General features: G+C 35.6%; 1 protein-coding gene across 1 annotated transcript in view; it reads left to right on the top strand.

Moving 5' to 3' along the window:
• LOC138696054 (sodium channel protein Nach-like) overlaps positions 1-15,592 on the top strand; it is a 29,962-nt gene extending 14,370 nt beyond the window's left edge. Inside the window, exons 5-7 of the mRNA XM_069820602.1 lie at positions 2,855-3,038; positions 11,672-11,942; positions 15,543-15,592. Coding sequence (XP_069676703.1) covers positions 2,855-3,038; positions 11,672-11,942; positions 15,543-15,592 — 505 coding nt within the window. The remainder of the gene's footprint in view (positions 1-2,854; positions 3,039-11,671; positions 11,943-15,542) is intronic.
• The last annotated feature ends 1,130 nt before the right edge of the window (positions 15,593-16,722 follow it).

Genomic DNA, 16,722 nt, shown 5'->3' with positions numbered 1-16,722 from the left:
CAGTAATCGAAGGAAAACTGTTGATCTGTTCCGACTGTACTCCGGCTACAACTTTCCTGGTCTCCGCAGAACTATTCTCTTGTAGTGAACTTCATAATAATTCGCGTCGCCCAACTCAATAAACTCGTTTCTAAAATAATAGTATTTCAATGCAGAATAATATGTTCCTTTGATAGGTCTCGCTGCAGCAAACTAACTGTATAGTATTTTATTTTAACTTTTTCAATGATTCCCAGTTTCTACGTGCACAGATTTCTTACTGATTAAACTGATGAATTCTTTTTAGTGTTGCGAAATTAGGAAACTTTTGACTATGAATTGAACTATTAGAATCATAGAATCTATCGACATTTCCATTCTTAATATTTTTCTAAGTTATTATTATTATTATTATTATTATTATTATTATTATTATTAAAAAAATAAGATTTAAAATTTAATTATTCTCTTAATAACGTCTGTATTATTAGGAAAAATTCTATTAAAGATCTTGGTGTATTACTCGATTCTAAATTATACTTTCACGATCATGTTCAATATATTTATAATCATTCAATAAGAATGCTTGGTTTAATAAGGTCAATAACTTATTCTTTTTCTACTCCAGAGTCTATTAATTCTATACTTTACTTTGGTTCGATATAAAACTTGAATATGCATCTGTAGCCTGGAATTCCATTACTTCAACTGATTCGGTTAAATTGGAAAATATTCAAAGAAAATTTATTTCCTTATGTGCTTTTCGATTTATACCCAATTCCTCTGACTTTAACTATGAGATTACCTGTAAATATTTTAACTGTTGTAGCCTTTATTCTAGACTTCAAAATCTTGATTATCAATTTTTTTGCAAAGTTATCAAGGGTGATATTGATTGTGAGTCTATCATAAACAACATCAGCCTTCGTATTCCTACAAAAGGTTTAAGATTTCAAAGAAATGTTTATAACAGAAATTCAAAATCACTTTCTCCAGTCTGTAGATGCATAAAATATGCCAATTTGCATGGGCACAATTTAGATCCTTTTAAGGTATAGTTTCGTTTTGATTATTAGTATTTACTGTTCTTGTTATCTATTTTATTTATGTATGTTGTTTGTTTATTTAAGATATTATTTATTTATTTTTGCACCTTTGTATCTTCTGTTTGTGTATTGTGCTGAACTGTAATTGGCCTCTGGCTGTTGTTCAGCACACAAATATTAATAATAAAATAAAAATAAAAATAATTATTATTTTAGTAATAATACACGTTTCCTGTTTTGTTTTATATAACAATTTTCAACCAGTTAACTTTAGTGTGAACTGTGGCATGCTTCCTTTCACTATTTTTTTTCTCTATCACCGAAGTTTTCAAGAACTCCATCATTCTGTGAACCTGAAATGGAATCTTCCCTTCTTCTTCTTCTTAGCCTCTTGCATTACTGAAACGTAATTTGATAACTGACTCATTATCAATTTATCAGCGAAGTCACCGTCATTCTGTAGAAAAAAGTTACCGCAAATGTGATCTTCACTGTAATGGACATCAAGCTGTCCGTCCGAGTGGTTATGTCGTATTCCGGTTTCCCCCACCCGTTTCTGTTGGCCGCTTTGTAAACAGGAAAATACCTGTAGGAAGTTGTAAATGACTCTTCTATAATTATTTCAAGAATTATTTATTAAAAAAAATTAATTTCTCAAAAGAAATTAAAATAAAATATGAAAAGTGATTCAAGGTACAACAGTATTATTCGCTGGAGAGATCTTCTGCATGTGTAAGACTTCATAAGGGCATCTATCTCTAACAAAGTAAGCCAGGAAAAAAAAAAAAAAAAAAACTAACCAATACTTACTTTGGCTAAGACTGCTGACTGTCAATGTAATTTACTCTGTATTCTGATCAACTATTAAAGACTTATAGGCCCAGTTTCTTCAACCTTTGTTAAAATGCACCTAACATAGCGTTAATTAACTGTAAGTTAAAGTATGAATTGCTGTTAAAAATATTGCGTTTCTTCAACTTTACATTTCACATTTTAACATTCTGTTTGTTAACTCTCTGTTAGGACCAGAGATTCTAGAGATTAACCATAACCTATAACCAAGTATAGGCTCACTTCTGATTTCTGAACTCTGACAATTGCTATTCTCGCTTGTTTCCGTTGTTTGATTCAGAGAGGATAGAAGTCTTTCTATTCTCTTAGGTGTGATTTCTGCTTCTTTCCTCGTCTGTACCACAATAGCGTGGAGCGGCCATATTGGTATTGCTGTTATGAAATGGAAAACACTGGAACAAAAAGAAATCGTGGGACTAATTTCTCTTCGTTCGAAAGAAACCTTCTGCTGGAAATTATTTCGCAGTATAAACCAATTAATGAGAATAAACAAACAAACGGATCTAAGTCGAAAGCGAAAAGTGAGGATTGGCAGAAAATAGCCTATACTTTTGTATGAACTTCTGGTCTGTCAAATCACAGAAATCATCCGCTCTGTTTATGTATTCATGGATATCATTTTCTAAATAATGCAGATATATAAGTTCAGCGTCTAACGCACCAGCGATATTGGATACTTCTATGCTAACAGAGAGTTAAATGATTTAACTGCATAAAATTGGGCAGTTAAATTAACATAGGTTTTAACAGCCTGTTAGTACTAACAGTGGTTGAAGAAATGCTTCAGCTGTTAAGTTTACAGTTAAAATGGAATAACACCCTGTTATAATTTAACAAAGGTTGAAGAAACCGGGCCTAAATGTACAATTCTACGAAAAGTCTCAGTTCTGCATGAACTCCTGAATTCATTAACACGACGCCAGAACTGTCTTGGTTTGAATTACATTAATTAATGACTATGGTTTTCGTGTTTCCAGGTTACGGAAATGGTACGACACGAGTGCCTTCTACTTGTATCCCCCATATTACGAGGCGAAGGACGAAGAGGATGAACTACGTCCTCGGCGTACTAACAGTTATGGAACGTGGGGAGGACTGAGGTTCAAGGTCGGCACTTCGAACGATGCTCCTCCTGGTTCCAATATATTGCCAGGCATTATTGTGAGTATCTTTCGGTGCGTTCCATTCAAATACATTAAAGCAGCGTTTCTCAAACTCTTTTCAAGTGGGGAGCACTTTTTTAAGTCAGAACAGTTCCGCGGACCACCTTATCCTCGTTCCCTTCAAAAGCAAATTTATCATTTTTGTAGTACCGTACCTATATTTTAATATCAATATGCTTATTAGAGTTTGGAAAATCTTTAACTTTTTAACTAAAAAGAAATAAATAAATGTTGGTACTCATGAGATGGATGAGCCTTACACAAACGATTCTTACACAGTTGTTATATATTGGATGTATGCTGGTAAGCTTAAGTCGGAGATCGTCACATACATACTGGGTGTTCAGTTCAAAATGTGTCTTGGCTCGCTGTATGCCGTCGTGTGGCTAGCTGATGAGCCTAGAGAATTCAATCTTCCTACACTTCCGCAGCTCAGGTGTATAATCTAAGAGGCAGAGAAGTTGGCTAGCAAGTACGGCGTTCATTCTGAAGAGTACGTGCCGATACGTACGGTAACGCCGGTAGTGGCAGGAATGTGAACTGTTTGGAAATACGTACTGTCAGGATATGGGGAGAGGGTTAAGACGATTACTTACGTATTTATTGACATTAACTTCGACGGTCAACATGGACACGGAGCATTTGATTTGTGTTGTGGAATGTTACCGTACGCAACCGATGATAACAAATACCCTGCGTACGACTTGCCGGCGCAAAACACAGTTCGAAAGAGGTTATGGTAGCACACAGACCGTACAGACCGCCATCTGTTGCTACGACGTTCAAGTTATACCGTACACGTTCTCAAGTTCAGATTGAGGAACGCCTTAAATAATAGGCAACTTCTCTAACTTATAAGCTGAAACTCGCTTCAAATCGGTGACCCAACAACAGTGACGTCATGACACACTTTGAAATGAACACCCAGTAGAGTCGATTTCGGTAGCCTACTTTTTTTATTAGGGTTAGTGATGAAAACCCTTTCTCACACAGATACGTAGAAGCAAACTGAATTATAGTCTCTAAACCACCATTGTACAGTTCACTGTATTCTCTTTTTACTTGTGATGTGATCCAGAAATTAACCATACATCCCGCTTGGAATTTGATTTTAAGTCCGGTCTCATTCAAGAGTTCGATTAACTGTTGTCTTTCACTCAATGAAAGTTTGTTAGTTTCAATATCGCAATGAAAGTGATCACGAACTCATAAAAATTCGTCATATTTACTTGGAAAATAGCTTTCAAATTGTGACCTCAGAGTTGTATTATTGGTGTACGACGTACAGTACGTGACCATTTCAATGTGCAGACTGGGTGTCGACAAAACTATTAAGAAAGTCATCAATACATGAAAAGGTTCGGTCCTCTGTTATGAATTTGGGTGGTCCCTGGCTGGGTTACAGGGGCAGTACCAGATGTGCAGGGAAAAGATGGCGAGAAACACTACGTTCATAGTGCTTTAAATCCCTCTTTTGTTGTTGAGAGTAGAGTGGGAAGTCAGTAGAAGGATAGGGTAATAAATTTCATAAAATGTCAGTACTGAGAGAAAAAATGAAAGGCGATTGCCATGTGTCATTTCCAAACTCTTGAGATTTTCAGTTCTAGAGTGATACGCAATTCGTTTTAATTTGATTTTTTCTTCTGCCTTTTTTGAAGGACCACAAGGGCAGACCTCGAGGACCACAGGTGGTCCGCGGACCATAGTTTGAGAAACGCTGCATTAAAGTAATAACAATATTAGATTGTGTTCCTACTTTATAAGGTCTTAATTTAAGTTACTTTAATGCACAACAAGTTAACTGCTATTTATGAGCTTGTTAGCCTACTTTACTCATTATAGAAGAATGCAGGCGGAGAGGGAGGAATATCTACTTGCGATGTAAGTTTAGATTTTGTCGTCATTAAAAACCTTGTTTGAAGTATTTCAATAGTAAAATTAAGAATGGAAACATAAGAATTGGAGATTTAGCCTTCGAAGAGGTGGAAAAATTCAAATATATTGGAGCAAAAGTATCAAATATAAATGACACTCGGGAGGAAATTAAACACAGAATAAATATGGGAAATTCGTGTTATTATTCGGTTGAGAAGCTTTTGTCATCCAGTCTGTTGCCAAAAAATCTGAAAGTTAGAATTTATAAAACAGTTATATTACCGGTTGTTCTGTATGGTTGTGAAACTTGGACTCTCACTTTGAGAGAGGAACAGAGATTAAGGGTGTTTGAGAATAAGGTTCTTAGGAAAATATTTGGGACTAAGAGGGATGAAGTTACAAGAGAATGGAGAAGGTTACATAACGTAGAACTGCACGCATTGTATTCTTCACCTGAAATGATTAGGAACATAAAATCCAGACATTTGAGATGGGCAGGACATGTAGCACGTATGGGTGAATCCAGAAATGCATATAGAGTGTTAGTTGGGAGACCGGAGGAAAAAAGACCTTTAGGGAGGCCGAGACGTAGATGGGAGGATAATATTAAAATGGATTTGAGGGAGGTGGGAACGTTAGAGACTGGATTAATCTTGCTCAGGATAGGGACCGATGGCGGGCTTATGTGAGGGCGGCAATGAACCTGCGCGTTCCTTAAAAGCCATTTCTAAGTAAGTTATAATACATCTTGATTACACAACTTTTAACACTGAATCACTTCGGAATATGTATAAGAATTTTTTTGTGTTCAATTTCAACGTACTTTGTTAACATGTTTCGACCTATTTTCGGTCATCTTCGGAACTGGTCGTTGTTGGTCTTGGCGCCTCTTGTTTCCTGTGTGGGTGCGTTCATAGTGTAGAGTCAAAGAGTGTATGTGTTTTGAAATTGAGTTGTGTGTTGAGAATATCGTTGGGGTGTGTTTTCGTGTGTCTGTATATTTCATATTGTTCTAGTGTGTTGAGTTTCTGACTTTTTGGTTGTATGTGCAGTATTTCCATGTCTGTGTTGATGTCTCTGTAGGTGTGGTTGGCATTTGTGATGTGTTCTGCATATGTGGGGGTGTTTTGTAATTTTGTTATGGCTGTGATGTGTTCTTTGTAACGTGTTTGAAATGATCTGCCTGTCTGTTTTATGTAGAAGTTGTTGCAGAATACAACACAGACACAAGAACACAAAAAATACATCACACAAACACACGAAAACAAAAACACACATAAAATTGCAACCTCATTCAAGAAATTAAACTTCAACATCGCATACAGAACAAATAACACTCTACAAAAACATCTCAACACACAAACAACACAAACAAACAAATACAACCACACAGGCGTATACAAACTCAAATGTAACACCTGCAACAACTTCTACATAGGACAGACAGGCACATCATTTCAAACACGTTACAAAGAACACATCACAGCCATAACAAAATTACAAAACACCCCCACATATGCAGAACACATCACAAATGCCAACCACACATACAGAGACATCAACACAGACATGGACATACTGCACATACAACCAAAAAGCCAGAAACTCAACACACTAGAACAATATGAAATATACAGACACACGAAAACACACCCCAACGATATTCTCAAGACACAACTCAATTTCAAAACACATACACTCTTTGACTCTACACTACGAACGCACCCACACAGGAAACAAGAGGAGCCAAGACCAACAACGACCAGTTCCGAAGATGACCGAAAATAGGTCGAAACATGTTAATAAGGTACGTTAAAATTTAACACAAGAAAGTTCTTATCATACATATTCCTAAGTTATAATCTTTCTTCGTGAACACCTGTATATAGGGGAGAGTTGCGTAATTTGTACCGTTGCCTAAATTGTACCACCGCACAGTGTGTAATTTAGCGAGTCTAGCCGGCCAAAAATCATTTCTCGAAAACTAATCGCTCAATTTTCATAAAATTTGGTATGTAACTTCAATTATTGAAGTAGATAAGTTTTCAATAATGAAAATGAAAATAACAACTATTTTTACTGAAAATAAAATTAGTAATATTGTAAAAAAAATCGATTTGAGTGAAAAAATAAATTAATGTTCATAATGTGGAATGCGCTTAAAATTGAAAGCGTAAGACGAAGGAATATTGCTACATATCTTACTCGTTCAGATGTCAGATGCATCCCCATCAGAATCTGTATCCTCGCTGCTAGTCTCTCCTTCGGCAGCACCGAGTAATAGAGGCTCGGAGAGAACAGCAGCACTACTATTAAAATCGACAGCGATTTTCTCTTTTTAATTTCTTTAAGCTGATGATGTAAGGGTCCAAAGAAATAAGTAGCCTCAGTAAAAGATCGGTATTTCTGTCTTTCTTGATGTTTTTCTTGCGAAGACTTCTCTGAAAAGTCTAATATAGTATTTGTTCCTCGTTTCCTGGGCTTCCTCAGATAGTTTGCCAAGAGGAGTAATAGTGTCATGTGACCTTCTGTTCATGAGCCAAGAGTTTGTGAAAGGTTGTAGGCATATAATACTATTTGTGCAAGCATAAATATAATTCCCTTGTCTCCCTTGCATACATGTCAAATGCCCGTTCATCAGTATTGCAAAACCTCAAGAAAAATGTTTCTGACATGTGTGTAAACCACTTATTAAATTTCCATCTATTCCCGTAATATATGCGAAAGTGGAAACTTCCCTGAAAAATCTTCTTGCGATATTTGCATCATTTTTATTGCGACTGCTTTGTTTTATCACGCCAACAAGTAGTCCCCTTTCCTGCCTGAACCTATCCTATCTTCAATGTTTCGCAATAAATAAAACGATGGATGTAAATTAACTGTTACAAGATTTTGCATTTTCCTTAATTCTTTATATTGATTAGAGGTCAACTGTAAATCAGTAATCAAAGCGAAATCCTTATGAGGTGACAATTGTTGGTCGTTCCTGCAAAATCAATTTTCACTTTTTTTTTCTCGATTTTGTCGCACGTTGAAGTGATGCAATTAAAAGCTCTCCTACAATATTGGCCGCATCTCTTTTCCTAGAAGTTCTGAAACTCATATGGGCAGCAGAAAGCTTTTCTTCTGGTGATCTTTCTCCAAAAAGTGGACTAAATTTTTTCCGTTTTGATCTTTCGCTCAGTTCTCCGAAAAGTTTATGTGGACGTCCACGAATGCTTGTACGGGCAGACTCAAATTGGAATTTTTTTTTAGTAGATTTCAAAGTATTATATATTTTATTCTCAGACTTTGCATCTTGGTTCAAACATAGGACATTATATTTTAAGAAAATTTTCTAATTCATGCTGTATTTTTCCCACCGTAATCGAATTTTCGAGCATAAAAATTTAATTAATGTTTTTATTGACTGTAAAATGTCTTCAAAGTAATCTTTGAGACCAAAATGTTCAATTATATTTGAGAATTTCACTTTTTTCTCGCTCTTGTTCCATACCTGGAAAACAGCTCTCCGGATTACGGAGCGCATGGCATCTGGTTGCAGGAAAAAATCACGACGTCTTGCTCAGAAAAGCATAATGAATATCTCCACAAAATTTTAGCGAGGTGATAGAGGACTACACCTTTTAAAATTCAACTCAAAATAATGTAATGAGATAGAACTTCGACTCTCTCCACATGCTTATTCAGACACTTATTCTAGACAATAAGATAATAATTTTTAGCAAAAGAATAGTTTATTTGTAAGTATATACTTCTTATAATATATCCACACTGTATATTAAAGAAAATATTATATTAACTTCCTCACTTTGCATCATCCAAATACAAACTGCGCGCCCGCCTCTGCAGCATAAATGATCTTATCACAGACATGCAACTTTCGCTCTGTTGTGAGGGTCCCCTAGCAGATGTAAGCATCTATCTACACTTGGATATTATACTTGGAGATTTATAAACACGTCTATACAAAAATTTAGAATTAAAGATGGGGTGTGAAAATTGATTTTTGGCCGGCTAGCTGCTTGAAATTACACACTGTGCGCCGTCTTGAAAATTAGTTCCTTGATAAGTGTTGTCATCTACGTCAAACATTGTGAACTACATCTACAAATATTCCATTTTATGAGAGACGGAACCTGTGGGTTGTGTTGTGTAGACGTGAAGTGAAAAAACTTGTTTTAGGTAGTTTCAATCTAGTTTTTGCGCTACCTGGCTAAAACAATTACTTGCGAAAGGTAAGTGGAACTCCCCAACGCTATGTATTATTTAAAACTACATTTATATATTGTAATTGTCATTAAGTTACAGACTTCAGTAAGAAACCGTTAAGCAGCAAGAATTTAACAAAGAAAATATGGCGAGGTTGTGTATTTTGTACCGGCTTCAGTTTCCTATAATGTACCGGTACAATGTAGGGAACTTTCATTACATGGTTGAAATTATAGTGCCGTTTGAAGAAAAACATACCTAATTTAAATCAGCAATTATGATTTATTAACTTCTAATCATTTCAATATGAATATAATATGGTAATTTTTATTTTTAGGAAATAAAACACATTCAATTCTGAATTTAAAATAATCATGTAAGACGTTCATCACAAATAATAAAAATTACTGTGACAAAAATAGCAAAAACACAATAAATTATGCATTTAGAGTTTAATCTAACAATTTCCACATTTCATGTTCCGGCGTTTTTAAGTTTCTTCCTTTGTAACAAATTATAATTTCATTTTACATTAATTCCAGGATGGCATGCTGTTGCTGCATATATGAATGGTGATCATGGAATAAATGAATGTGCCCGAATGTACAATTTGCCTTAGCCTACAATACTAAAACATGCGAAAAACAAAAACGTAATTGCTAATGGAGTTGTGAAATCGTTTGGAAGAACCACAGTATTTTCGGCAAAAATTGAAAATGAACTTCAAAATCACATTCTAAAGTTTGAATAAATGATATTTGGATTAACTCCAACAGATGTTAGGAAACTTGCTTTTGATATAGCTCAGAGAAATGGACTGCCACTTAATTTCAATCGTGGAAAGGACCAAGCATTGAAGAAATGGTATTATGCACAGCCTATCTGACGAGGCATCCCAAATAGTGTAGGCGGACAGATGCAACATCCATGGCTCGAGTGAAAGGGTTCAACAAGGAACGTGTCTATGAATTCTTCGATCTGCTGGAAAACATTAGTTAAAGATACAAATTGGAATCCACGAGAATTTTCAATGTGGACGAAAGTGGCTTCTCCACAGTACAGAAGAAGACACAGAAAATCGTAGCGAGAAAAGGAAAGAAAGAAGTGGGTGTGATATCGAGCGGAGAAAATAAGAGTGAATACAACGATGTGCCAGTGCATCTGATCAATATATTCCTCCCATGATTATGATCTGTCTGTTGGTGCTCCACTGGTCATTATTATTACAGTTTCAGAAACTGGCTACATCAACTCTGAATTGTTCGTCAAATGGATGCAACAATTCATTTCCTCCGCCCACCCTACCAAAGAAAGGCCAGTAGTGCTGTTGTTTGATGGACACCATCCACAGCAAGAACTTTGATGCCCTGTTGCAGTGGCGTAGCATGAAATTTTGAGTAGGGGAAGCTAACTCAAGTTGTCTTTCATGCAATATGAGAAAACGTATTACAAAAATACAGTCTTAAAATAAATAGTAGTCAATTTCAAGTCAGCAGTCGAAGATTGGTTGGAACATCGTAAGTAACACCAATAAGGCATGGCCTCAAATGATACGTAATAAAATATGATTTCACGGTTTACACATATCTCTTAACAAATAGACACGCATACGTATAGCATTAGCTCACTCCCTGTCATACTTAGAGAAATCACAATATTAGTATCATTACGTAAGTATGCGTCTGTCTTTTGGTTGTGTCCTTCATTCACAGCAAGGGAGTCGGTCATTTGTTTTTTAAATCACACTTTTGTTCGTAAGTCAGTTTTTATAATACAATTGTCCTAAAAAAATTCAAGTAAATTAGTGTCAGGAACTGTTATTTCGCTCATTATTTATTATATCAGCCACAATGCACACTAACACTTCAACTGAACACAACTGACGAAAAGGGATAACGCGGAAACTACTTATTTTAAATGTTAAAGCTAGCTTCTTTGCGAGCCTTGCGACTAGGGTAGCTTAGGAAGGGATGGAAAATCTGCGGGGTGGATTACACAGAAGAAACCGGTCTGCTTGGAAGCTGTGTGTGCAGGCTTCTTGTTTACTGCTGCATCACAAATCATCCTGAGCTGCCGCATCACAATATTTAACGCGTAAATATAAATTCTATTAAAATTAATAAATAATTTTCTTCATAAACTGCAGGTTTATTATGAAATTATTATTAACTGGGGAAGCTAAGCTTTTTAGCTTACATTGACGCTACGCCACTGCCCTGTTGTATGTGGTACAATTTAGGAACCCAATGGTACAATTTAGGAAACCAGTTGCCTAATTTGTACTCATTGCAGACATTTAGGAAACTGAAAGTCATGACTTCATGTTAACTTGAAGTAAACTTTTCTTTTTAGGAAAATCCTCCCAACATACCAGGAATTAAGATGTCGCTATTGAAATGATTCAACATTTGTCAGTTAAAATTAGAAAAAATAAAATATGTAAAATGGTACAAATAAGGCAACTCTCCCCTATAATATATCACATGTAAGTGTTTTATATATAAAGTGAGCAAATATAAACTAATCCGTTGTAATAAATTGCAGTTCATAGCGAACAATCCCTACGACTACCCGCAGAGCGGGCGGGTGATCCCCGCAGGCCAGGCCGTGTACGTGGACATAGACGGGCAGGTCACGTACACAGTGGAGCGCGTGAGGACCCTGTCGGTGCGGGAGCGCGACTGCTTGTACCACGACGAGGGCAACAGCATGGGGCTGGGCGGCTACCTCTACCACAACTGCATTTCCGAATGCCACCTCAAGTACACACTCAAGTACTGCAACTGTACGCCCTACTTCTTTTATTCATATCGAGGTGAGTGCGAACCTTCACTCATTATTTGCTTTATTAATACATATCCGTAAAAAATGAAAGCTTACTATTAATTTACTGTTGATTTCAAACGAATTATATAGTCTGTGAAATAATATTCTTATTATTATGAATGAAATTTGGTATTCCCAAGAAACTAGTTCGATTAATTAAAATGTGTCTCAGTGAAACATACAGCAGAGTTCGTATAGGTCGTTTCTGTCAGATGCGTTTCCAATTCACTGCGGGCTAAAGCAAGGAGATGCACTATCACCTTTACTTTTTAACTTTGCTGTAGAGTATGCCATTAGGAAAGTCCAGGATAACAGAGAGGGTTTGGAATTGAACGGGTTACATCAGCTGCTTGTCTATGCGGATGACGTGAATATGTTAGGAGAAAATCCACAAACGATTAGGGAAAACACGGGAACTTTACTGGAAGCAAGTAAAGAGATAGGTTTGTAAGTAAATCCCGAAAAGACAAAGTATATGGTTATGTCTCGTGACGAGAATATTGTACGAATAGGAAATATAAAAATTGGAAGTTTATCCTTTGAAGAGGTGGAGAAGTTCAAATATCTTGGAGCAACAGTAACAAATATGAATGATACTCGGGAGGAAATTAAACACAGAATAAATGTGGGAAATGCCTGTTATTATTCGGTTGAGAAGCTTTTATCATCCAGTCTGCTGTCAAAAAATCTGAAAGTTAGAATTTATGAAACAATTATATTACCGGTTGTTCTGTATGGTTGTGAAACTTGGACTCTCACTTTGAGAGAGGAACATAGGTTAAGGGTGTTTGAGAATAAGGTGCTTAGGAAAATATTTGGGGTTAAGAGGGATGAAGTTACAAGAGAATGGAGAAAGTTACACAACACAGAACGGCACGCCTTGTATTCTTCACCTGACATAATTAGGAACATTAAATCCAGACGTGGCAGGGCATGTAGCACGTAAGAGCGAATCCAGAAATGCATACAGAGTGTTAGTTGGGAGGCCGGAGGGAAAAAGACCTTTAGGGAGTCCGAGACGTAGATGGGAAGATAATATTAAAATGGATTTGAGGATATGATGATAGAGAATGGATTAATCTTGCTCAGGATAGGGACCAATGGCGGGCTCATGTGAGAGCGGCAATGAACCTCCGGGTTCCTTTAAAGCCAGTAAGTAAGTAAGTAAGTAAGTAAGTAAGTAAGTAAGTAAGTAAGTAAGTAACTAAGTAAGAAAGTAAGTAAGTATTATTATTATTATGAATGAATGGATAAGTGCATGAATCTACTAGGGCATTGAATAAGTGAGGGGCATCATAGCAACGTCAGCAATCTCATTCTGTGATTTTTTTTTTTTTTTACTTTTTTGTTGCAAAGTGCTCTGTATAAGCATATCTTTCCTTAAGATGAACCGTTTGCAGCAGAATCAGCAGGATCCTATCTAAAAAAACTAACTAAAAATTTGGTGTCCACTGCAAATACAACAATCTCCTCCTTACAATTCACAACAATGACAACAATCCCCAGTTCAGCCAATAGAAAGAGAGATTGATGTCATGTGACATATTATTAGTACACTACTGAGTATCTTTCTTCTTAGTTTATTAAAATAAGTAATAATTATGGAACAAATTCCAATTTAAGTGTCACCAACGAAGTCCTGGAAGAAGGTATCAATTCCAAGAAATGGAAACAAGAGAATTAAGATAGAGTATTAAGATTCCTTCTACTATGCTAGGTGTTTTAGGTTAAAAGATGTCTCAATTTGTTAACTTTCTAGTTATTCAAAAGCATAAAGTTACTTTGGTACTTACTTACTTACTGGCTTTTAAGGAACCCGGAGGTTCATTGCCGCCCTCACATAAGCACGCCATTGGTCCCTATCCTGAGCAAAATTAATCCATTCTCTATCATCATATCCCACCTCCCTCAAATCCATTTTAATATTATCTTCCCATCTACGTCTCGGCCTCCCTAAAGCTCTTTTTCCCTCTGGCCTCCCAACTAACAAGTTACTTTGGTACCTTCGAAAAAATAATAACTATAATCAATCCACCATCACATTTGAAGGGTACACGGAAAAAATGATCAAGGTCCATCAAAAATCGAAATAGAGTTAATAATGCTATCTTATAGTGGAAAGGAAGTACTATCATGCGGCCTAGCTAGTAATAAGAAATCATCGTTCTTGACATTCCACTACGTCAATTTCTATTAAATACACACATAACAAAGTATTAAGTGCTTAAACTTTAAAATTCGTTTTTCTCGAAACTTTCTAAAATGGACCTTGATCGTTATTCCCGTGTACCCTTCATTTGCTAATGAAGTATTTTGTTTGAAAAGCCTTCTTGGCATGAGATTTTTTTGCGAAAACACCAGAGTTCATTGTATAATTGAGTTTCTGTGAGATAGTTATTATCTTGGCAATGTGGGTTAAATTTAATATTTTATGATTATGTTCATTGGGAAATAATTTACACATAATTTTGTTATCTCATATATTTCTTAAATCTGTTCTCTTCAACAATGTTTGCTGTGGAATTAATAGATATTTTTGTAATGTTAATTTTTCTTTAAATTGAATGATAATTAAATATATGTGGCTATAATATTTGAATTTATAAATTTTATATTTTTAACTATTGTAAAGTCGGGGAGTTCATACTACATATTTGAAACAAAATCAGCAATCTTCAAAATCTACCACAGAAAAGTCAACTATCTCCAACTGTTTGTTACAAAGAAAGCAAACTCCAATTTAAGTATCTAAATAACAACAGAACCGTGCACTCTAGAAAAGTATTACCTTAGATTGAATTCCAGGGACTGTAATCTTACCGTATTTGTTCCACACTTGTTCTAATCATATAATGATTTAATATACCGATATAGTTTTTTAATCTTTTTCTCCAAACTTGCTTCTATGGAGATTACTGACTATGCTATGACAGCATGACAGCTCTCAACTAATGGCAACAACATCACAGTCTAGTGTATACAGTCACGAAGCTTGAGTTGTGAGGGTACTAGGAACAATTGACTGTGCCGGTACTATTTCGCATTGTCTGTGATGAGGCGATAGCAGCGATCCTAGTGGTTAGCAACTATCTAAGGATGCACATTCCCTACGTGCTGAGCTTCGTGACTGTATATACTAGACTGTGGCAATACTGTAAATCAACGCTCCTAGTAGTGATGGAGGAAATAAATTAAATACCGATATATTGATATTGCAATATATTGCAAACCTAATTTCGATAAACGATATATATCGCAGAAAATATATCGATATATCGAACGATTATTCCGTAAGCAAACTGCATTTTCAAGCGTACTTTTAGGCCTACTATATTACAATAAAATTACTTAAATTTTAATATTCCCTTTTTACCTTTGAAATTAACATCATAACAGTCAAAAGCATAAATGTAAAATTGTAACAATAAACAATACATTTTCAATACCATATGATGTAGGCCCTAACCTAAATCAAAATTATGGTGGAGGCAAGGGAGCTTAAATGATATAGTGGGAAAGAGTTAAGTGAACTCTACAGGGTTGAATATTTGATATTGGAACAGGATTCAATTATTCTAATGTTATATAGGATTCAATCCAGGACACAGATATAATGCTGTTTTCTACCTAACAACGTAATGAGTTTTAAACGTAAGTAAACAGAACTTGTAATTATTTTAAAATGTAAGTAAACCGTATTTAGAATGTTACAAGTTCTAACAAACTTCACAGTTGATTTGATACAATCCTTCTATAGTAAGTTCCCATTGCAAGTTATTGTTATACTCCAACATTCCAAATAACAATGATGATGATTATAGGGATAGAATTTTATGCACTAAAAGATTTAATAAGATAACAGAATGTCAGCACTAGATTGTGCATAGAAATCATAGACGTAAACAAATGTCACATCGGTATTAAATTATTGTTTCTCTTTCCATTTCAGAATATAGAAATGAAAGTTTTGATACCCGTTTTGAGGTCAGACGGTTCCCTTTCAGGGTGGGAGTTGCTCTCCTGCCTTGGAGAACATTAATAACAATATTAAAAGAGTAGTAGATAGACCTCCCGTCTGTCTCACGATCGCACACGCTGCATTTGGTGCTGCATATTAAACAGTTTGAATTCGAATTCCAGTCCAGCCAATTAGAACAAGGTATTGAGTGAGGTTGCACAATTATATAACTGTTCACCTTCAGTAGCGCCATCTCTCCGGAATTATCGGAGTTGTCTAGTGTGGATCTTGTTGTTGTTGATAATGATAATAGATAAATATATGAGAAAACCGATATATTATACGATATATTGAATCAAAATTTCGATATCGATATATTGCTATATCGAAACGAAAATACCGGTATTTCGTAAAAACCGATATATCGTTCCCATCTCTAGCTCCTAGCGGTAGCATCAGAATCTTTTAGTACATAATAGAGGAGCGATTGTTGCATAAATGTGGAATATTAGAAGTCTTTAAGTAACCATATTTTATAAATACAGTAACTATTTCTTATTTGTATTAAGTAATACCCCCTTAAAAATGTTCAGTAGGTATGAACAAAGATGCTTCATAAAAATACAAATTGTAAGAGGAAAAAATGCAACTCAGTGTTTTACGACATTACAAGAAACTTGTAGGAGAGTAGTCCAAGCATACTGAACTATTGCAAGATGGGAGAAAGTGAAGCATTTGCATTCAATCAGCAGTTGACATCCAAAGAGCTTTAAATCGATCAGTGAGAGAGAGCTCAAGAAATGATGCTGCA

Source organism: Periplaneta americana, chromosome 1 (genome assembly GCF_040183065.1).
Source record: "Periplaneta americana isolate PAMFEO1 chromosome 1, P.americana_PAMFEO1_priV1, whole genome shotgun sequence".
In the NCBI taxonomy this organism is placed as follows: domain Eukaryota; kingdom Metazoa; phylum Arthropoda; class Insecta; order Blattodea; family Blattidae; genus Periplaneta; species Periplaneta americana.
The sequence above is the reverse complement of the archived record's forward strand: the minus strand, read 5'-3'. Positions and strand labels throughout refer to the sequence as shown.